The sequence below is a fragment of the Neolamprologus brichardi genome, chromosome 6 (genome assembly GCF_056152115.1).
Source record: "Neolamprologus brichardi isolate AB-2024 chromosome 6, ASM5615211v1, whole genome shotgun sequence".
Taxonomy (NCBI): domain Eukaryota; kingdom Metazoa; phylum Chordata; class Actinopteri; order Cichliformes; family Cichlidae; genus Neolamprologus; species Neolamprologus brichardi.
In genome coordinates, this window is record NC_142109.1 from 31,750,812 (window position 1) to 31,775,230 (window position 24,419).

General features: G+C 38.1%; 1 protein-coding gene across 2 annotated transcripts; it reads left to right on the forward strand.

Moving 5' to 3' along the window:
* The first annotated feature begins 259 nt into the window (after nt 1-259).
* On the forward strand, nt 260-24,412 carry cabp2a (calcium binding protein 2a). 2 transcript variants are annotated; one of them, XM_087842619.1, is made up of 7 exons: nt 260-402; nt 733-915; nt 20,314-20,344; nt 20,807-20,941; nt 21,934-22,043; nt 23,127-23,274; nt 23,483-24,412. In XM_087842619.1, exons 1-7 carry the CDS (start codon nt 343-345, stop codon nt 23,506-23,508), a joined length of 693 nt encoding a protein of 230 aa, XP_087698745.1. In that variant the 5' UTR covers nt 260-342; the 3' UTR covers nt 23,509-24,412. The 2 variants fall into 2 exon arrangements, with proteins under 2 accessions (XP_087698745.1, XP_087698743.1); XM_087842617.1 differs by lacking the exons at nt 260-402; nt 733-915 and adding exons at nt 15,427-15,674; nt 15,905-16,126.
* Nucleotides 24,413-24,419: the final 7 nt, after the last annotated feature.

Here is a 24,419-nt window from a genome sequence, read left to right on the forward strand (position 1 = left end):
TATTTACATTTTGGGAAGACTTCTGCTTATAATAATTTGTGCCTTGATGGGTTTTTCTGGAGAATGTAGCACATGTGTGACACAGAAGTATTTACAGGGGAACAACTACGAGCAAAGGATAGTAGAAACACACAGATTGAAAAGTGTGTGAGGGATGTAGATACTGTACAGGATGAGTGAAAGATTGAGAGAGTAAAACTGGGGGATGAGAGAAGGAGGAGCGATAGCAGTAGGAGATATGCCTCAGATTATCAACCGGTGTCAGATGCTCTGGGGACAGATAAAGAGGAGGAGCGTGACACAGAGAGGAAGAGGACGTCTCTTTGAAGCAGGACTGTAAAAATGACTGATGTGAAAAATTCATCATCTGTGGAGTTGCCAGAGGGGAAGTTAATGAAGAAGGTCAGTGCATGTAGATGCAGAAATATGCAAACTCCTGTCAATGATGCTCTTAAACATCCCACATGGTTTAACTTGTGAGGTCTGGCTGGAACTAATTTATTTTTTAAGTTAATGCCACAATGCTTAAAGCTCATAATGTTACAAACCAAATGGAGTTTTATGCACTTAAACACAACATTATCACAGAAGACGCTTATATTTGTCAGAAACTAAACCATTAATGATCAACAGCTACATTTTTATTAATTTTGTGAGAGCCAACTTTTCTGAGCTGGTACATCATAAACTGTGTATTGAACGCTTATGATTTGTTTGTGCTCTCTTCTCCAGGGTTCAATCAAGAAGAAAATTGAATCATTCAGGAGATGGAGCTCAGCTAGCATCAAGAGACCACCAAAGCCCAAGGCCAAGACTTTGAGTCTGTCCTCCCCAGTGGGAGACCCAGATGACATCTGGCTGGAAGAAGGTGACAAGAGAAAGCTACGCCCTATTGTTGACTCTGTCTTTGGACAGGTAGGTGACTGAACTGGGAACTATGTAAAGCCAAGATATATAATTAGACTGTCATTTTTAAGGGTTCTTTTTTTTTTTAAAAGGGTGTGTCTTTCCTTATAAGGCATGGGATGTTACAATATCATATTGCTATATGTATAAATCATATATAGTAGCACCCTTTTTGAATAATGGCTCACAAATATAGTGTTAAAACATTATATATCCATATCTCTTTAACTATTTAGATTACGTTTAGATCTGTTGTGCAGTAGTGAGAGGTGTTTGTTTGCAGTAGTGAAAATTGTGTGCATAACAGAGTATATTTTGACTGGTGACACATTAGTAAGAACCAGCCTGTATTATTAAAGAAGGATTATTTAAATTTATATCAGCAGAACACTCGGAGGAAACACAAATTCCTTGAGGATTGGAAGGGTAATAAACCTGCCAGGGCAAGCTTTAATTCAGACATAGTGTGAAACAGATGAAAAAGATGAAAATGTACCTAAACAGTGTGTATTTGTTAGTGGCAGCCTTGTGAACTTGTTTTGCAGTCTTTAATAAGTAGTCAGCGTAGTTAGTAGTCTGTCCCATAGTAAAAATTTCTGTGTGTATAAGCCAAGACTTCAGTTTCATGTACTTTTTTCTGTTCTCACTGGTTTGATCCAGATATTTTTGGTGTATTTTAATGTGTTGCAATAGCAAATCTTCCACATAGTTTTTGTCAGTCATGGCTTCCAGTTTCATCCACTTCCTGTTTATGTTTGTGGTGTTACTGAAGAAAAGACGAAAGCTTGTTATTTATATTCTCATATATATAAAATATTTCTTTTGCCTGTGTAGCTTCTTTTAGACACCAAAACTATTTGGCAGAAACAGCTGGAACCAGTGCATACGGAGCCAGTTTTCCCATCCTTAATAATAATAATAATAATAATAATAATAATAATCAGTGTTGGTCAAGTTACTTGAAAAAAGTAATCAGTAACTAATTACTGATTACTTCCCCCAAAAAGTAATCCCGTTACTTTACTGATTACTTATTTTCAAAAGTAATTAATTACTTAGTTACTTAGTTACTTTTTAAAAACATGATTTACAACCTGAATAGGTGATAAAGCGATAGATCTTTCAGCCCAATTCTACTTTTTCTGCATAATCCATCATACAAAATGTAATCAAATGGAAAAGTCTCTTTTTAAAACTTGTTTTATCAGTTTTAATCTTTTAACTTTATGCATCAAGCAAAAATTTAATTATATGCAACATTCTCTAACTGGAAGAAATTTGTTTAACATTTAAACCTATTTTCTGCACATTCCAGCACATAAAATAAAATATTTTTTGTGTTTACAATCAGTCTTTCAAATAGATCCTTTTGCTCTATTTTCACCTGTAAAGCAGGAGTAGCGTAGGCGGAGGTTTACCCTGGTGCAGGTGTGCCACAGCGGTCAGTGGAAGAATCCGCGAGTTTCTCTGTGAATTTCCCATTACGTCATAGCGCACTCGGCGCTTGCTCGGAAGTTTAGGGGTTTTTTTCGCTGTAAAAAGAAGTTTTCTTCCCACGCACAACGGACACTAATGTTTTTGTCACTTTTTATGGAATCAAACTTAAAGTAAGGTCAGTACTTCCACGCTTTAAACGCTGCACGCTCATACTCTCTCCGGCACTCGATATATTATCCACTGTTGATCTACACACAGCTGTTGTCAGGAACGTTGCACTCGCTTACGTCACTGTCATGAGACATTCTCGCAAAAAAAATCACAGTTTTAGTAACGCAGTAACGCAGTGTTCCTACGGGAAAGTAACGGTAATCTAATTACCGTTTTTGCAATAGTAATCCCTTACTTTACTCGTTAATTGAAAAAGTAATCGGATTACAGTAATGCGCCCATCTCTGGTAATAATAATAATAATAATAATAATAATAATAATAATAATAATAATAGTAGTAGTAGTAGTAGTAGTAGTAGTAGTAGTAATAATAATAATAATAATAATAATAATAATAATAATAACAATAATACACTTCCTGAGAAGGTTTCAAAAAACCTCCACGGATTATAATGGAAAGATTAGAGCTGACCTTTTTAGAAGTGTCCTGACAACAGGTTTGCTTTTTTGTTGTATATGGGAGAAATGTAAAAGCATCACAGGAATTTCTTTAACCTTAAAAAATAAATCCCTGATGATGACTAACTGTACCCTTGTGTACCCTGTATCCTTTTAACATGAAAGGCAAACGCTGCTTTACGGTAGTTCAAGCCATCAAATGTGTTTAAATTTAAACAAAATAACAGTTCTGAGGCACAAATGATAATCCTGCTTTGTGCCTTTCTTTATTAAAAAGCAAACCTTTTAGGTTTATTAGTTATTGGGGATGTTGAGTGGCATTTTAATTAGAAAAAGAGAATGGCAGAAATAGCTATACCAATTGCAACACAGTTTTGATCAGTAGTCAAAAATGTCACCTGGGATTAGAGTCATAAACTAACAATCATTAAATGTTCTTTAAAGCCATCTGAAAAGAAAACTAGGCTGTGTTTTGACATGTTTTTATAATTCCCCTTTTTTCTTAGTTTCATCTCCAGTTCTCTTTATTCAGATGAGTCATCCATACACTGAGCAACAGACTGACTGAATAATGAATTACTGGATGTCTGGGTGTGGGATAAAGGCTTGAGAGTGAAGGATAGTTGAATGTAATAAAGGAAGAAAGAAGAGACCTATTGCAGCGAGATTAGAGCTAAAAGGAAGGAACTAAACTTTGAGCAGACAGATGTAGTTTAGTCCAACATCAGTGCTAAAAATGTCACGTCTGGCGAAGCAGACGTCATGGCATGAGGAGAGCTACACGTATGTGTTCCAGCTATGTGGGGATGCAGGGGGTGTTCGCGGTGCTGGGCTTGTTCAAGTGGACAAGAAAATGCAGAACTCAACAGTGATTGGCAAATACAATGTGGACCCAAATGCAGGCACGGTGGCAAGGGCAAATAATAACAAAAGGAGAGCCTTTATTTTGTCGGTGAAAAAATACAAAGAAACAGTAACACTGCAACAAATGACCTGAAGATGGAGAGTTAAGGCAAGGAACGAGGCAAGGAAAAGGGCAAGGATACCTCAGTAGGTAGAGTGGTGGCCCAATGATCGGAAGGTCGGGGGTTCGATTCCCCTGAACAGCTACCCTGAGGTACCCCTTAGCAAGGTACCGTCCCTACACACTGCTCCCCGGGCGCCCAATGGCTGCCCACTGCTTCACTGGGTTAAATGCAGAGAGGAATTTCCCCACACGGATCAATAAAGTATACGTTATTATTGAAATAAAGAGGCAGACAGATCGATCAGGGACCGAGGGAAACACGCTATATATACACACAGAAGGTAATGAAGGAATGGGAAACAGGAGGATAATCAGACGGAGAAAGCAAAGCAGAAAACACTGACATAGGACAAGGACTATCAAAATAAGACAGGAAAACCCAGGACAGGCATGGAAACGCAGACCAAGGAGACAGCTGACCGGGAAGACAGACGACTAAACGTATAGACAGAACAAAACCTATACTAGAGACACGACACACTTACACAGAAGGCCAGGGAACAAACCTAAGAATCACAAAGTCACTGACTGAGGAGATACATTGTGCACATATTCAGGGATTATTTATTTACTTCTGTTTATAAATGTGTTTAAAAGTTTGAATGTTTTTTTAACTGTATAAGGTGTACTTAATTACAGAAAAACAGCAAATAATTATAATTATATTGAGAGCTTTATTTGAGTGAGGAATTGAAAGAAGTTAATCAACAACTCATTTCATACGTAGGCAAAATCCAAATATCATGCACATGTCACATGCATCCACCACACGAAACCATAGAAAGAAAGAAAATTATTTCAATAAATCCTAAAAATTTATCCTCTAACTGAAATGTTAGCAGATGCCAGTGATTAGCTGGCCTTCTTTTTAAACTAATATATTCTAGCAAACAAGATTCCACACCTCACTTGCATGAAGGCATAACTGAACAGCAAGGAAACACTGTATCCCATTGTTTACCCAGTATGTGTGAATAGCCGTTTAACAGGGTCTAATTTACACCACTCCACACGTTTCTGGTAATTAGTATTAGTAACTTAGTATTCAGTGGCTTTGAAAAATATTGTATTATCTCACTTCTGAATGATCAAACACATTTGCTATATTAGAAAGATGAAAGACGAAATGCTACAGCTGCAGCTTTACGTCATAATATCACAAAACAGTAAAAACTACACCTTTATTTCTGATATATGTTAAAAATCACAGACTCAGTTTTCTGAACTGGTCAACATTTTTAACAAAGCAACGAGGTCATTGGTATAATAACCAGCACAGCTTTAGAAAACTGCTTTATAAGTGGGTTAACTGTTGTTCTATTTCCACTGGGGCAAAGCTGCAACAGTTGTTCACTGTTGAAAAAACAAAAACAATCAAACAAACACATATTCCGACATTACTGCGACTTTCTGACCCTTATTTGTATTTGTAAGAGAAGTCTTTGATTTAATTTAACAGGAAAGCCACATTTAACTTTTAGGTCACATGAAAATGCAGAAATAATATCTGGACAGGTGCAAAAGGCATTATCCTCCTTTTGGGAGTGGGTAAGTGGGCGAGAATGAGAGCAGAGAATGTGGGACAATCCAGACAGCCATATGTGGTCGCAGCCTGTAAAATGATGTCAGGTTAAATGGGAATCCTTTACTGACTACACCAGCATGTTATATTCCTCCTGTCAGCACAGTGCTGCTGCAATTTTGAGTTCAGGTTTGATTAGCGTGTCTATCAACCGTTCAAACAGAAATCATGAGATTTTGATGAATGTATGCTTACGCATCACTAAGCCAATTCACCGTACACTCCATAAAAGAGCCAAGCTCATGTGGTGATCATCATTTAGTTATTCCTGGTAACATTGATCCAGCATATTTAATTCTTCAAAGCCACAAAAGGCAAGCCAGAGCCAGTTATCAAAAATCTGATCACAGGCTAGTGAAGACATGTACTGAAGCTGTTAATAATAGCAAAAAGAAGGGGGAAAAAGAAACGAAGTTCTGTTAAAACTCTTACATGACATCTCAGTATAAAGTATGTCATGAAAATCAAAGTGAACGACAAAAAAACAAAAAAACAAAAGTGGGTAGCAATAAAAAACAGCCAACATGTGTTCTTTTCAGTTGTAGCAACCTGCAGCAATCTCTGTTTTACTGTTACTGTCTTTTTGCTCTCAGTTCAATTCAATTCCATTTTATTTATATAGTGCCAGATCCCAACAACACTTGCCTAAGAATGACTTCATACTGTAAAGTATTGTATTGTAAATAATACAATAATGTACCAAATGTATAAAATAACCCAGTACTCAGATGACCCCTATAATCAAGCACTTGGTGACAGCTGGAAGGAAAAACTTCCCTTTTAACAGGAACAAACCTCCTGCGGAACAAGGCTTAGGGAGTGTCAGCCATCCGCTACAACTGTCTCACTAGTGTGTGAAAAAATGGAGAGAGGACTCATGGATTTATTATATTGACAGGTGAACCGAACACTGAACTGGGAACACACTCGAGGAGTTGTACTATTTAACAACAAGATAAGAAACTGAGGGGTTAGACTGGATAATGATAATGGCCAGAAACAGGTGAGAACACAGCTGGGATAAATCTAACTAATGAAACAGAGGAAGTAGAATTGTGGAATTAGCCCTCTAAGGCTGTGTCCCAATTCAGGGTCTGCACGCTTGAACTACGCGCACTACGCGCACTACGCACACTACGTACGGTGCGTACTATAAGTACAAGAAGTGCGGAAGTGAGAGGCTGTTCAGGTTGCCTAGCAACCATGATACTAACCGCGAGAAACGTTACATACAGCTTTGTGTGACAGAAATGAAGGATAAAAAATGTTTTTTTGTTCGTTCATTTTTGTCATGACATCACTTTGATTAGTTGAGTATCTGAGGCCGAGACCACAGGACTGTAAAACATGATTGTTGGGCTTCATTCCTGTACTGAACAGTCATTACAAGAGCAGTGAGTAAATAACAATTAGCTCTTGTTGTTCATGAGACTAAAGTCATCTCACTGTGGTAATGTAAATATAATATGGCCAATATTATAGTTATTGTCAGATTATTATGATATATATATATATATATATATATATATATATATATATATATATATATATATATATATATATATATATATATAGGCTTTACAACTAAGTTAACGCTGAAAGTACAAACATCACTAATGTCACACAACTTTGCCAACAGCAATGTTTTAATGTTCTTCGTTATTAAACATTCGCACATAAATAAGGGACGTCATATTCAGTACTTACTTTTGACAGTTCACTCTTCGGCCGCTCCCTTCTGCCGTATTTCGCGGCAAAATTATCCACACCCACGGCCGCGCTATGAATTGTGGGATATATGGGACCACGAAGCATGCACCGGACCACGCTTGATATTTGGGGAAATCGACGGCACATTTGGAGTATGCATTTGAAGTACACTTCGAATTGGGACAGCCGTCGTCGCGTGGCGGTGACGTAATCGCACATAAAATGCGTACTTCAAGCGTGCAGATCCTGAATTGGGACACAGCTTAAGACAGCGGTCCCCAACCTTTTTTGCGCCACGGACTGGTTTATGCCCGACAATATTTTCATGGACCGGCCTTTAAGGTGTCGCGGATAAATACAACAAAATAAAACTAGTACCAGTACCGAAAAAAAGAAAATTTATTCATAACACACGTGAAAAGACCCAGGAAAACCGAGTAAACGATAAAAACGATAACAAAATAACGCTGAAAACCGATAAAAACCCTGAAAACTATACATTTCACACCTGAGCCTCAACTCTCGCGGCCCGGTACCAAACGACTCACGGACCGGTACCGGTCCGTGGCCCGGGGGTTGGGGACCGCTGATCTAAGACACAGGCAGCATACATCAGGTAAAACGAGTTAATTATGATATTTGTGTCATATCACAGGTCACACTGTGGTTTCAGTTGTATTCTTATCACACTTTTTCCTCCCCATGTGTTTTGCTAATATAAGACATATTAGATAGTATTATTCTATCCTGACTGAATCAGTAATATGAGAGTAAACTCTAAAGAAACATGATGATCATGCGCTAGTTTCTCCACTTGAATTGTTCTTTGTTTTATCAGTGCACAAGTCGCAACCACTTCCTCCCACAAACATTTTTTTCTGTCATTTAATCTTGTTTAAACAGACAAGACTCAGAGACGATGTAACTTTATGCTCAAGTTGCTGTGATAACTGATCCAAATTCTGGTCTGAAGAACTGACATATTCATATTCGTCTACAGATTGATCTGGCTAAAATGATAAATCACTGTCAGAGGTCAGGCCCATGGAGCCACATGTGTCTCGTTCTACTTTTTTTTCTCCACTATGTTCCCAAGCTAGTGTCTGCTAGTCGCTGTGTATGTTTTATAGTCAGTTACTGGGTTTGTGACTGACTTTTAGTGGTAAGCAGGAAGTCTAGAGTGAATTATAAGTAAAAATGTGGCTTGTAAAACCAATAAAATAAGATGGAGACAAAAAGGCTCACAATTTGTTGCAGCCACACTTACATTAAAGTACATTGATGCAGTTAGTTAAGTTGACTTCATAAGTATTATTTTATACCTAGAGAACACGGTTTGGTATTTGTCTCTACAATTACGCTTTGAAATGTAATAGAATGGGAAGTGCTAATACTCAAAACAGAGCGTGAGTTCTTCTAGTTTAATAATTGTCTCCATTGTTGTGTTGTCGCAGATATATATTTTCACGCATCAATATGTTTGCTGTGAGCTATGTTTGTGTTACAGCTCAGTCTTATCTCTGTTCAACAGGGTTACGCTCAATTTAGCTTAACTTCAGCCACAACTCAATAGATTATCGCACATTTAAGGTCAAAGGTATGAAAAGAAACAGAAACAGAAATAGAAAAAAACCAATGAAGAAAGGAACTCTTAATGTTTCCATTAAAGATGGTTGTTCAGGCTGCAGCTGATTTATAGAAAGACTTCAAAACCGTTTTAGCAATTTTTCTTTAGCTTTTTATTTGTTTGTTTGTTTGTTCATTTTGTGATAAACTTGTGTGTCTGCATATTTTAAATCGGAAAGCACCCTTTTTTGCTCCACTGACCTTACTATGAGATCTTTTTTTTTCTTTGTTTGTGTGTCATTGTGCAAAAAGTGGGCATGCAAATACACATAGACATCCCCCATCTCAAATGGCAAAATGTTTGACCTGACCCACCCTAAAGCTGGTTGCATAGCATGCAAAATCCTGTTTTGGAATCTGTCCATCATGCTGTTTACAGCCCAGCACTGGATTTTCAGTTGGCCTGTCTTCCATCCTTGTCTTTCAGGCATCTGGTATGCTTGCGGTTGTCGAGGGATGGCACATGAATTCTCACCCAGCTGCTTTGTTTGGGGTTTTGTGGCTGAAAGGCTTTGTGCTCACACCAAGCTGCTGATCCAATCCAATCCAATCCAATTTTATTTATAGAGCACTTTAAAATACCCAGCACAGGAACAAAGTGCTGTACAGAAAATAAGTTAAAACAATAGAATAACAGAAAACAGCAAAATAAATAAGTAAAACACATAAAACATAAAATTAAAACAGCCCTATATTGAAACAAAAACAATATAAAACAGCATTGAATCACCTAAAAACAACTAAAAATAAAAAAATAAAATAAAAAAAAATAAATAAAAAACCAACATCTCACGTGGTGTCAAAGGCCAGGGTAAAAAGGTGGGTTTTCAAGAGGGACTTAAAAACAGATAAAGAACTGGCCTGTCTAATCTCTAAAGGAAGCTCGTTCCACAGTTTTGGAGCTGCTACAGCAAAAGCACGATCTCCTCTAAGTTTACGCCCAGTCCTGGGTACATGCAGGAGCAGCTGATCAGCTGACCTGAGAGAGCGGGTGGGTGTATAAGGCTGTAGCAGCTCAGAGAGATAAGATGGGGCGAGGCCATGGAGAGCTTTAAAAGTAAATAAAAGAATTTTAAAATGAATCCTAAAAGAAATGGGCAGCCAGTGAAGTGAAGCTAAAACAGGGGAAATGTGCTCAAACTTTCGAGTGCCAGTTAAAAGACGAGCTGCGGCATTTTGCACCCTCTGTAGATGACTAATATATAATGTGCTGACCCCAATATAAAGTGCATTACAGTAATCCAGCCGAGTGCTAACAAAGGCGTGGATCACTGTCTCAAAGTGCTGCCGTGAAAGAATTGGCTTTATTTTTGCCAGCTGCCTGAGGTGAAAGAAGCTTGATTTTACCACTGCTTTTATCTGATTATCAAACTTCAGATCACAGTCCACTTTGACCCCCAGGTTTGTGACAGTTGGCTTAACATACTGTGCCAGGGAATCTACATACACATTGGGGGTCTCAGTGGGGCTACCAAAAACCATCACCTCTGTCTTTTTATCATTGAATTTTAAAAAGTTAACAGACATCCAAGCCTTAATGTCATTGAGACACTGAAGTAATGGCTGTGTAAGGTATCTGCCTTTTTTCTTTAGAGGGACATAGATCTGACAGTCATCAGCATAAAAGTGGAAACGAATGCCGTGCTTTCTCAGTACAGAACCAAGAGGAAGCAGATATAAAGAGAAGAGGAGGGGGCCTAGAACTGAGCCCTGTGGGACACCACACAAGAGGGGAGCGGAGGACGACACATAGTCACCAAGGCTGACACAAAAAGTTCGCCCCGCCAAGTAGGACCTGAGCCACTCCAGTGCTGTGCCCCTAATGCCCACCCAGTGCTCCAAACGAGAGAATAAAATGGCATAATCCACTGTATCAAACGCAGCTGTCAAATCTAAAAGCACAAGAACAACACAGTCCCCAGCATCAGTCGCTAAAAATATGTCATTAAAAACTTTTAAAAGGGCTGATTCAGTGCTATGAAAGGGTTTAAAACCAGATTGGAAAACCTCTAAAACATTTTGCTTTTCCAGGAAGGCCATTATTTGGCTGTAAACTACCTTTTCCAGAATTTTGGAAAGAAAAGGTAGTTTGGAGATAGGCCTGTAGTTTGCAAGAACCGTAGGATCAAGAGCAGGTTTTTTAATCAGGGGTTTGACTACTGCATGTTTAAAATCTTTAGGGACAACACCTGACATCAGACTATGGTTTACCAGCTCAAGAACCACAGGACCAACTGTAGGTAACACCTCTTTTAAAAGTCGAGGAGGGACAGCATCATTTGGAGACCCTGCAGGCTTAAGATGACCAACAGTCTCTTTTAAAAAGGACAGAGTCACAGGCTCAAACCTGTCAAAGACAGCAGAGCAGGAAACAGAGACTGAGAGGTCATAAGCACAAGGAGAGATTTGAGCCCTTGTGGAGGAGACCTTCTCAATAAAAAAGTGTAAAAAATTTTCACAGGCATCTGATGAGGGCTCGATACAGTCAGTATAAGGTGCATTAAGAACAGAGTCAATAGTTTTAAATAAAACACGCGGGTTGTGACAGTTTGACAAAATAATGTCAGATAAGTGTTTTCTTTTGGCATCTTTTACAGTTCTTTGATATTGGCGCCAACAGTCCTTCAGCATCTGGAACGACACTTCTAGTTTGTCCTTTTTCCACTTGCGCTCAGCTCGACGGCAGTCGCGCCTGACAGCTCGGGTCATGTCGTTCAGCCAGGGCTCAGATTTTGTTTTAGGCCGTCTGGTTTTTAATGGAGCCACAGTGTCCAAAGCAGTCTGACAGGTAGAATAAAACCATGAGCTCAGTTCCTCAGTCTGGCTGCATAAAAAATCCGGGATCTTACAGATCTGGTCAAAGACTGTTGAAAAATGTTCAGCAGTGGAGGAGTTAAAAACACGACGGCGCAGAGCAGCAGCGCGAGGTTTAACTGCTGATGAAGGCATGGTGGAAGCGCTTCTTTTATGTTGTTGTTTGGAGAGCAAAAGAACCTCTGTTCTGTATTCTGGGTGATTTTCAAGAGATGCACATAAACATTAATACAAGATCCTTATTTAATACCACTTGAACTCATTGGTCCAGTTCATCTAAAGTAATCTGTGCATGACTATCTAAGAGGCAGCACAAGCACAAAGCTTCAAAGAAATAGCAGGAAAATCTCAATTTCACCAATTTTTTTGGCATGCCAACTAACAAGCTAGCATTTCTGCCTTGTGGCCTTCATCAGAGCATGAAACAAAACTGAACGTTGTAACATTTACAGCAATCTGACATTGTTTCTGATCTCATGTGATGACATTCATACATTTTAAAACAGAGCAGAGTGAATACATCCGGGGTTAAAGTTTTCTATACTATTACATTTCATATTCATACTTATTCAGAGAAGATCTGAGCTAAAATCATTAGTCAGCCCAGCAGGTGTCATTGTGTTTAGTGATGAGATCCAACATCTATTTATTTGATAAAATTCCCTGGCAGAAATAGCAGAAAGAATTACATGTTCAAGTCCAGTGAACAGCAGGAGGAGCAGCAGGAGAGCCATGATTGGCTTCATAGTTGTGTTTGGCTAAGACAGACTCTATGTGCCCAGTTCTGTGACTCTTGTTTGGATATTCTACTTAACATCTAAAGTGTTGTTACACTCACTACATTTTCCACATCTGAAGTTTCCTTTCGTGTATGTTTTGGTTTGATAGGTTGAAAAGTGTGTTTACAATTATCTCTGATTGTTCAAGCACTTCAAAATCACAGTGATTCCACTTAGTCATCACTCAGATTTTAAGATGTGTCAGTATTGGTAATGTCTCTGAGTTTCTTGTGACAGCGGTTAAATTAAGTGGAAAAAATTATTCTTTCCAGTTGATATTTTAGGTGTAAGCAGTTCAGATTTTAAAGCATTATTGTAGGCAGTGCTGATTATTGAGGGATGATACGTTATTTCATTAAATCTTGATTCCATCTGATTGCCATGCTTTAGAATTATTGGGAGGTAGACTACAGGAATCACTTTGGGAAACATTTGAAGATTGAAATTAAAACAGTTTCATTTGGACTGCAAGCATAAAGACTCTCAGTGTCAGTGTTGATTTTGTATGATTTTTCAAGCAATTTAGTCCATCTTTGTCTCTTTAATGAAATGAGGTGTTGATGCTATAATATCTTTTAGAAAAAACTTCAGTAGAGGTTCAGTAATAGATTTTATACCAGAGACAATAGTTCTTGATTAGGAATTGTACTATTGCACTTTGGGTGTATTGCACTAAGAGGAAATCAATCTCTCGTGTAGATCGTGAGAGCTACGCTAGCATGCATGAAGAGACTTTTAATTTAACTTTTGATCTCATTCACTGGATTTTTTTTAGCTCTTTATAGCACTCTCTATGCTCACTATCCCACTGCTTCTTTTGATACAATGTAGCTTTTTTTTCTTTTACTAATATGATGGATTTGGGTCCTCCATAGTTAGGGATGATACTGGCATCTAGTGGTAGTGCATATGTATTACAGTTAAGCGTGTGTTAATCCCACTATTTTCAACAACCTAGCTTTGCTGCACTCTACTGGCAATACTGAGGCAATGCAGAGTGTTGCCTAGGAATACAATTTAGATAATAGGCATATTAAAAATTGCTGAAACTATGTCTTGTAAAAAAAATGTTTTACAAACTGCTTTATAACAAGTAACTGTGGAGTAATTTGTGAACCCAGAAGAGATTACCAGCATCAAAAACATGGGATTTTGAGAAAAAAGATAAGTAGGTTAAACTCAGGAAACAGATGGAAGAAAATGGGTGGTCTAATGACCAGATACATGGGAAAGTAGATAGACACAAAAAATGTGTTGGTTCTCCTGAACTGACCACAGAGGATTAAGGCTGCAAGCGATGAGCCTTCATCAAACTGCGTAAATCTCTGACACACATATTACACCCAATACACATGTATATAAGAAATGCAGTATATATAACAATCTGGGATTCGGTTTCAACAAAGAACAGTAGATGAATTGGAGTGGACAAAATAATCAAACAATGATCCTAAGAAAACAAGTACCAGTATTTTTATTTCTAGAGAGAAAGGAATAAGCTTTGATGGTTTTAGAACGTAATAGATGGTGGGCAATTAGAAGGGAAACAATTAAAAAGCGGTGGTGAAGAGAATCATCTTTAAAAGCACAGATATAACAAAAAATATATTAAAAAAAAGCCTTTCAATTGTGCCACAAGTCTGAAGCGAGACTAAAAATAAAAGATTAATAACACTGGCCCCTTCTTTGGTGCCATCTGGTGGCTTTAGAGAACTTTATTTATATAACTTCTACTTAATCAGGGTTGAGATCAAAGTCAAGAATATAAACAGACAAGCAGCAAAATCACAGACACCACTGAGCAGATGTGAAAGTTAAAAGTTTGCATGTAATACACAAAAATGTACAAACTAGTAGAAGGCAGGTGATGGTGAAGACTTACATTCAGAGACAGATGCTGCAGGTGAGCATCTGCACCACATCAATGCTCCCACCGCTTCACGAGCAACGCAGTTATGATTATCAGTATAATCAGCAATTCCATGAAGCTATAATTATTTTTAGTAGCACTAGTAGTAGTTGTTGTGGTAGTGTCTATACTAAGTCAGACGTTTACATAATACAGTTACACTCACTGGTTTTATTATACGCCCCTGCAATTTTACTTTCTAAAAATGTTCTCGCATGCACTGTTATGTGCCTCTCTTTTCACTTTTCTCTTTCCCAGCGTGTCTCCATGTGTTTTAATTTTTTTAATCGCCTTTTTTTTTGTCTCACAGTGACTAGTTGTGTAAAATAAATATTCCACTTCTATTTCTTCTACTTGCAGCCCCATGCTCTCGTAGCCTGTCAGCATAGTTCTTTCCTTCTAATCTGAACTGCTGGGGATTAAACAGACAGCCAACTCTTCATCCATAATTCTACCACCCCCTCCCTCCCTCTCTCTCTATCTCTCTCTCTTTCTGACTTAGAGACATACACACACACACACAAAGCTTTGCCAGACTAGTCATTTGGAAACCATAAGCACGATGTTTGTTTGAGAGAGAGGGGAAGGTGGGTGGGATGGATTAGATTAAGTTGGTCCAAATTCAAGGGATCACTTGTAGCAAAAGGGGGTTACAGATAAAGGGAAAAACATAGCGGATGCCCGTGTCTGTGTGTGAGAGAGACAGAGAGGGATAGAAAGGGAGAGAGAAAATGGTCGAGTCATGCAATCAGAGCCAGAGTCTGGCGCAGCAGGTTGTTTCAGCTCAGATATGACCCAACTCTCCCACCCCAACCCGTCAATCTCCATCACCCTGCCCCGATTCCATAATATCACCGTAAACATTTCAAATCTCATCATGGCAGCCGCCAACAACCCATGGGACTGAATGTGGCATCATATACACACCACTGGACCAATAGGATCTGGGACCGAAGCACATGCACTGAGAGGAGTCGCTTTTTGTAGTAGAGGTGCAAGTGGAAACATTTGCCCTCCTCCTTCCTGGGCGATAAAAGGCGTTGCCACCTAGGATACATTGGATCTAGTATGGATTTTGGAGTTTCATGTGACGTTTGAACAGAGAAGGGTGAGAAAGAGGAAAAGAGGAGGATAAACTTTGGAGAAGTGTGAGGACCAGCAAGGAGGGAAGGGAGGGGGGAAGACAGGGAGAAGAGGGCAGGGTGATGGGAAACACTAACCAGACTTCTAAAAAGAACAGTAAAAAGAAGAAGGTAAGGAAACATTTTGTTGTTCTTGGATAACTAAAACTAGGATTTCATGGCAATTTCCTATTTCATCTCTACTTGACACAAGAGACGTTTCAAATTTGCTTTTATTTGCAATATACAAAATAAATAAATCTATTAAAAATGTCTGTAACAGTACAAAAAATGGCAAATTTGCCAAAATTTAGGTAATAGCTTCATGTGTTTCATAATCCGATTGGTTCCTCTCCTCTAAGGTAATGTCACCCATAGAACAAAGTGGTGCCCCATTGGCTGCTGCCATGCTGGGGGGACTGGGTGGTGCAGGGGAGATGGACACAGAGGATGAGGAGGAAGGAGGGAACGAGCGTGAGTTTGATGAACCCCTGTGCGCTCTGGTTAAGAACTGCAACATGCTGCATGACATAGTGGGGCCTGCATGTATCTTCCTCAGACAGGGCTTCGCCCAAAGTCAGCTTGTATGTATTTACCCACACTACAAACACACCACACAAACATTACAGAACTGCCAGAATTGTCATTGCCAAAATCTCCCATAAATCCTTTCATCCATCCATTTCCAAAGTGCCATCCAAAGGAAGGTTAAGGTAAAGCTGAGGTCATCGTCACGGCTCCTCTGCCCTTCATCTCCACCAATCACGAAATCGAACTGTGACTGCACAGTCATGACTGCAACATTCAATCATATCTATAGAAATGTTTTAAAATGTTCTGAGGGCCTCTTACTTACAAACTTATATGTATTCTACTATTTTGAGTAAAGTTGTTGTACACTGAAATGACTTTTTACACAAATAGCCAAACTAAATTGAATAAAAACATGCGAGAAAGGACATGTTTTGGTCATTCTCATGTCAGTTGAGCTTAGTGAGATAGACATCTAAACATCAAAGGCTGTGACTACCCATGAAAAAACCCCACTCCATATTATAATTAAAAAAATAATAATCACTAAACCTCGAACTAAAACTAACGAAAAACAAAAACAAAAAATCAGCAAATAATTAAAATGAAATAAGAAATAAAAACTGTTGAAACATATAAAACTATGTTTTTTCACAGCTATAAAAGAAGGATAATGATAATGAGACCCAAAAATTTGTCCAGATTCAGGTATCTTTATAGTCTTGGAGTCTTCTATGCGCACCTCTTATTACAAATTAATGTCATACATGGGGAAAGTGGAAATGACACAGACAAGGAACTAGTTTAAAAGCTCTCCTAGGACAGTGGTGTGTGATCCGAGGTGATACTGGATGCCATTTGAAGTGAAAATGGGCGAGAAGTATAAAAGTATGAAAAAAGAGTATTCAGAATGTGGTTATGTAAATACTATTTTCTTTGCTGTATTGGTCGTAAGGTGAATGCGAGTTTCTGTGAGAATGCTAAAATCTGTCTCTCTGTGTTAGCCGTATAACAGACCGCGGTGTACCCCTCCTCTCACCCTAAAAAATCTTTTTGGGTGTGTGATTTGAAATAGTCTATTGATATATTTAACTACTGCCTTGCAGAGTCACTGTCTCGTTTATCAACTGATTGACAACCGCAGTTTAAATTTGCAGTTTACATCAAGCAGTATATGATAACAATTGAACAAATGTCTAATGTGAATGTGATCCCTTGCAGTTCCACACTCAGTCTCTGCAGTTCGCTTAGGATTTATAAGACGTTTTAGCTGATTGCTTTGCTTTTATGACACGCAAGTTTCACCAGCTGCAGTGGACAGCTGTTTCCAGAGGAAATACACTGATAAACCTTCTGTACACCACTTTCACAGCACCAACAAGGAACTGCTTTGTGAATATAGTGAGGCGTTTAGCAGCTAAAAAGCTAGGTAATTTTTCTCAGGAGTTTGGACTATGTCTTGATTCAGCCTCACTCATTTCATATGCCACATTTTCAGCCACAGCAGGCAACCATCAAGTGCATGTAGTGGAGCATTCAGCAGACAAACAGCTTGATATTTCAGTCAGACACCAAAAAACAAGCTAAAAGAAGAGTGAACATTAGTCTTTCAGAAACATTACTCCATACTGTGTGATAAAAAAAAATGTTGCTTTGAATCTGCCGAATGTGTAAACAGGCAAATAATTTTGATAAATTTTGATATTTTTGAAAATCTTGTGTTAATACAGGCAAACTTATTTTCCAGCCAACTTCAGCAAATCTTAAATTAATCAAATCAGAATATTGTCATTTTGAGTAAAGACTACATAAAAGATAGACTAGTCTAAAAAGGGAAGCCAATGTGTTAGTGTCTTAAACCTGCATTCTTTCTAATGGTGAGCAGCACAGAGTAAGTTTGTTAATACTGAAGTCCATTACAGTCACTGAGTTACACACTTCATCTGTGACCTCTTAAACGCTTTCTGTAGTTCATTTTCTCAATTGCAACATAATGTTCATTTTATACATTTTAGTCCTAATTAAGGTATAATACACAAATAAGCAGGGTGTGTTTTAGGGCAGGCCTACCTTGGGGTTGACAAATCACTAACATAAGAGTGTACAGTGTCATCAGATAAACGTTGTTCATCATCTCTGGGTTCAAAAATCCAAAATGCAACTTCACAAAACATGACTTCATATTTTGTCTTAATTTTTATATAATTTTTTTTTTTAGCAGTATTAGCAATGCTAACTGTAAGTTTAACTACCATCATAGTTATATTTCAAAGTGGCCAGGTCAATTCTCTTCCATATGAATGAATGAATGAATAAATAAATAAATATGAAATCTCGTTATTAACTTTAGATGGGGACTGTGTTGACACTGATAAAACTGAGTTCTATAACATGTGCTTAATCTTGTAAACGGGTTTATTTCAACCCAAACCATAACTTGAACCCCAATCAAGTTTTTTTTTAACCTAAGCAAACGAGGACTGAAAGCAAAACTTGTCTCACATAAGATTTAAACCTAAATCTTGTGGCATTTTCATCCTCTTGTGTCGGGCTATATGCCTTCCTTCATAAACTTTTATTGCTGCTCAGTTTCTGCTGTCTTCTAAAGTCACGATTTAGCAGTAGTAACTGTTGTAGATTGGTAATAAGATGATAAGATAAGATGACCTTTATTAGTCCCACAGGTGGGAAATTTGTTTTGTTACAGCAAAAGTGCAAAGTTATGTAGCAGAAATTAGAAAAACACTGGAATGCAATAAAATAAAATAAAATAAAATAAAATAAAATAAAATAAAATAAAATAAAATAAAATAAAATAAAATAAAATAATATATACAATAGAATAAAATAGAAATACAAATGCTATATACAACCGAGTAAGTAATGGGCCACAAAAAAACAAAGGTAGGAGAAAACCGTTGCCTTTGTCTGTGGATAAATCTGTCACAAATTTTAGCAAAAGGTATGACAAAAAAAAAAGTGGTACACGTTTTTCTGTTCAGCCTGTGCAGGTGTGTTAATGTTCGTTTAATCAAAAGCCAGCTGGACTGCAGATGCAGAGGAGAAAAAAATTTGCTGGCAGATAGAGAAATGAAAAACCGATAAGCCTTCATGATTTGTAATACAATTTACCGCTGTAATCTCCCTGCCACTGTTCGCTCCCCTGCATCCTCTAATCCAGGGCTGTATTATTCCTGCTGATGATGTCACAATCTCGAAGAACACATCACGTACAAATCCTGGTGTCACCTTGCATTCCTTTAGCCAATTCAACATCAACCGTAAATGGTGTTTTATGTTGAATCAGAATCAGAATTAGAATATTTTATTAAAGAAATTATGCACGTGTTTGTTACTGCATTAATTTTTAGTTTAAGTCATAACTCACTCTTATTTCTATGATTTCATTTTCACTTGATTTCTTAAAGTGGCAATTCAATATTTCACCAGTTTACTCAGCATATGATGTAATTCATTTTTCTTTATTTCTTATAACTTTGTTACATGCTGCATGTTTGGAAGGTAGATCTTTTAGGTCATAGGTGTCAAACTCTGGCCCGCAGGCCAAATTTGGCCTGCAGCCTAATTACATTTGGCCCGCGAAGCCATACCAAATTACTATTAGAGCTGGCCTACTGGTATTATACAGCTAATATATATATTGTTTAGTATTAAGCTTTGCTTGTTCCATATTCAGTTTTTCAGCAAAACTTGTTTGAGTCCATAAGAAAAGATTCATTCTTATATCTAGAGGAAGATTTTTTTTTCAATAAATATTAACGTTAGCCCGCGACTTTGTTCCAGTTTTGAATTTTGGCCCACTGTGTATTTGAGTTTGACACCCCTGTTTTAGGTGGTATGTTATTAGGAATCTGCTGCTAGTACATTGTATTTCAAAAGCTTGTTGTGGAGCATATGCACAGCAGACTTTCTCCAGCAGAAGGGGCAGAATGAGACTGGACATGAATGCTGCTGTGTAGCAGCAGTTTTCAACTAAAAAGGCTATTAGGGTCAGTTAGATCAAAACCCAATAATCCTCTAATAGAATCTCTGGCTGAGCAGATGAACATTGAACAAAAATTTTTTTTCACAGGATTGAGAGGAGTGGAGGAGTAAAAGCACAAGAAGCAAAAATGTTTCCAGCATTTTGTGTGACTGAAATAGAGCAGATTTGAAGTATAACTTGTCTGACTATTCATTTCTCTTTATGTATGCCCTTTCTTCTTCCACACCACTGCAGGACAGAGATCTACGACCAGAAGAGATGGAAGGTACAGATTCTTAATCCAAATCCTCACCTTGTCTCTCAGTCCATTCATTCCACTCTGGTCTTTTTCATCTACCTTCCTTTCAAACCTTCTGTTTAACTGTGAACATTTTTTTTAATTTCCCTGTGTTGCATTGAAATGTGTAAGAACAAAGTGAAAGATTATCTTTCACAGGGAGGAATAATCATTCACAATTTAACTTCCACTCATACATCGCTTCTATTCCTCAGTAGTGGCTCACAATTTAACAGCGTACATGCACATGAAAAAGTCATTTCTATTTTAAATATAGATTCTATGACTTTGGTTTAGTGTAGTAGAAACTTGATATATTTCTTCTGCAATGATTTAATGGTGACAGGGGGATCTGTGTCACCATCTGTTCAGGTTCAGGTTAATTTTATTTGGACAAGTTTGGATATGGAAATATTTCGCATAATCTGTATTGATGTGTTCTACTTGCAGAGTTACGTGAGGCCTTCAGGGAATTTGACAAAGATAAGGACGGCTTCATCAGCTGTAAGGACCTGGGCGAGTGCATGAGGACTATGGGATACATGCCAACAGAGATGGAACTTATCGAACTCAGCCAGCAAATCTGTGAGTCCTGAACACAGATAGATAATTCTGTAATTCCCTAAAATCTTTCACTCGGAAGACCAGTGAAGGAGCACCAGGATAAAGCAGAACTGCAAAGCAGTTGATGTCCAAAATGTCTGTTTGTCCTTTCTTCACCTGTAAATCTATTAACTCTGATGAACTGCCAAAATGTTCTCCTTACATTAACTAGCAATGATTTAATTAATTTCTTTACAAATAACTTTTTAACTATTGGAGAAAAAATATTCACTGGTACTGTCGTTAAGTACTGTATGAGTAAACTTCATATCAGCAATGTGTCAATGTGTCTTCTAGACCCTACAAAACTGCTCAAAGACATTTTACCATGAATTAAAACATAAATCTTAAATCATTTCTCATTTATAGCCTTATTTATTTCCAAAATTCCTGAAAGTTGTCAAGTAGTTAAATGAGCTTTTGAAAAGGTTTCTTTGAAGAGTTACAGTCAGGATTTAGAGTGCATCATAGCACAGAAATAGTGTAGTGAATTATATGAATGATGAATCATCTTCTTAGGAACTGTACTGCAGTGGTTTGAATCACTGCAGTAGAGTTTGTGCATATAAATGGCGAGTCTTCCTCACATGCAAATGTTAATCACAGTTCCACAGGGTTCTGTGCTAGGACCATAACTTTTTACATTATGGATGCTTCCCTTACAGTATTATTATAAAACACTCCATTTTCATTCCTATGCAGATGATACGCCGTTTTAATTAAGCATAAAGCCAGATGATACAAATAAACTAGTTAAATTATAGACATGTCTTAAACACAGCTAATGGCTGCAGTGGACAGTTTTCATTGGATATTTTCACATCACTACAAATATGCTCTTATTATGACTTCTGTTTATAACATATTGACGTGGGTCTGCTAAGCTCTGTCTTATATGCATGCACAATTAACTCCGTACCACTGGATCTTCAGTAAATAATCATACTATGCATGCATATTTATCTTTCTTCTAGGTGGTGGCAGAGTGGATTTTGAGGATTTTGTGGAACTGATGGGCCCCAAAATGCTTGCAGAGACTGCAGACATGATTGGGGTTAAAGAGTTACGGGACGCCTTCAAGGAGGTCTGCAATTTTATTTTAGCAAAACAGAAAACCATGTGTGTGTGTATATGCGTTAGTCCCCATAGGGAAATTACTCCTCTGCATTTAACCCATTCACCCAGTGAAGCAGTGGGCAGCCACCAATGCAGCGCCCGGGGAGCAGTGTGTAGGGACGGTACCTTGCTCAGGGGTACCTCAGGGTAGCTGTTCAGTGGAGTCGAACCCCTGACCTTCCGATCATGGGGCAACCATTCTACCTACTGAGCTATCCCTGACCCATATCCAGGCTTAAACTAGGGTTTAGAAATGAATGCGGTCCAGTGTTTTTTCTCCTAATGTATGCTATTTAAGGTGCAACAAATGACTGAGGTCCATACCTCAGCCATGCTAAAGTTGAGCATACACTGTGCGATTGTTTCAGTTGCGTTATTCAGCTCCTGCTCAAACTGTACGATTGAATCGCAGGGGTGAGAAGTTTGTAGGTGACGATGCACACTGTGCGTCCATAACATGAAGCTTATAACACAAAATCTGTCTCTCGCTCTCACTCTCTCTCTTTAACTGACACAGACACACGCACACCACCACCATCAACTTTGTTAAATTGCTAACGAAAAACATTGACTAGCAATGAGTCCATCCAACTCTTTTCACGGTTGGTCCGGTCATGATAATTTTGTGAGGCCACATCGAAAAGGCTCAGATGAGCTTGCCAAAGTTCTACACGCTGCACTGCCATGCTGCTCCGTTTCTGTTTGCGCATGCACAGTGTGAGAGGCTGCGTTGACACCCTCATGAGGGCCGACAGGATTTCAAACAGGTTTGATTTTCTTGCAACTATACGATTGATGATTGGGAGCTGGTCGTGAGGCGTTAATCGCTTGTCGTTACCCCATGTATACTACACGATGCACGACACAGGAGAAACTCGGGCCGATCCCCAAAACGACGGAAAAATCTGCTCAAAATGGGCAAAAAATCGCACAGTGTATGCCCAGCTTAACCTGAGTAGGCCTTCCCTCAAACTGACACTCCAAAATGTTTTTGTTTTGCTTTTTTTAAATGCTTATTTTCCTTTTAAAGTCCTTCCATTCTGCTTTCTAGTTTGACTCTGATGGCGATGGTCAGATCAGCCTTGGAGAGCTGAGGGAAGCCATGAAGAAGCTAATGGGTGAGCAGCTCAACCACCGCGAGATTGATGAGATCCTGCGAGATGTTGACCTCAACGGGGATGGACAGGTGGACTTTGAAGGTGATACAATTTATCTCTTAGTTAAGATCGGTGGTGGTGGTGTGTTTGTGTGAGTGTGTGTGTGTGTGTGTGTGTGTGTGGGGGGGGGGGGGGGGGGGGGGGGGGTAATACAATTAGGGATGATATAATCTTATTAAATATTTTTAAGATGACTGTGGTAGTGCCCTTTTCCCAACAAACAATGCAAATATATTCTCTCTTTCCACAGAGTTTGTGAGAATGATGTCTCGTTGATTCTTCAGTAAACACAACACTACTGCACTAAACACAACACTGGCAAGACTACGGACTGTTAATGTTTTTCTCACGTGTACAAAGACATCTTGGTGTTTTTTCAGTTACGTGCAAAACCTCTTATAAAAATCCCTTAAATGTGTTACTGTTGTATAAATCTAATATGTATCGTGTGTGTAACGAGAGATGAGAGTGATATTTCAGCGGGAATAGACCAAACCTATGGTGTCTTTAAAAGTTTACATTCATATGAATTTGCAGAAGAATTGCATTTAAAAGCCTGAAAAAATAAGATCCTGTTTGCACTGACGAGATACTGTGAAACTTCAATTATAAGATGTATTTTCTGTTTCTTCATTGTATTTGTAATTTGGGTGAATTGGTCACTAACTATGCAGTTTAGTATCTACAAGTTTGTTGAAACATTAATATGAATGTAAAAATGTATTTTCTGAATTTCAATATTTTAATGCCACTTATACAATCTTCATCTTAAACTTGAATGCTTTAACTGTGAAATATCTAATACACATAGAAAACATGAATGTTTTGCTATGAGTTACAATATTTATTATGCAGAGTAGCATCTGAAACAATATTTTTAATATCTTTTTGATACCTGTTTCAGAACAATTACTAGTGATTTGTGTCTACCACACAGTGAATATCAGTTTCATATCCTTGCACCATTTTTCCTCTTGGTGAAATTTAACTGACAACCTGCCTCATAGTACATGGTTATTTATGTAAGCATACACAGTATGCATATATACCTCTTTGATGTTTCATTTGTACAGCGTTTAATGACTCAGAAAACACATTGTAAATAACAAAAATGAGTGAACAATATTGAAAATAAATACTTTTTTGTGGTCAGATAGCTTATGGCCATATACTAAGTCCATATCAGT

Excerpts from the sequence above, each read along its gene's own strand:
- cabp2a (XM_087842617.1), top strand. The coding sequence starts at position 15,627 with ATGGGAAACACTAACCAGACTTCTAAAAAGAACAGTAAAAAGAAGAAG. Across the intron at positions 15,675-15,904 it reads AGAACAGTAAAAAGAAGAAG|GTAATGTCACCCATAGAACA; the intron begins GTAAGGAAACAT and ends CTCTCCTCTAAG. Across the intron at positions 20,345-20,806 it reads ACGACCAGAAGAGATGGAAG|AGTTACGTGAGGCCTTCAGG; the intron begins GTACAGATTCTT and ends TTCTACTTGCAG.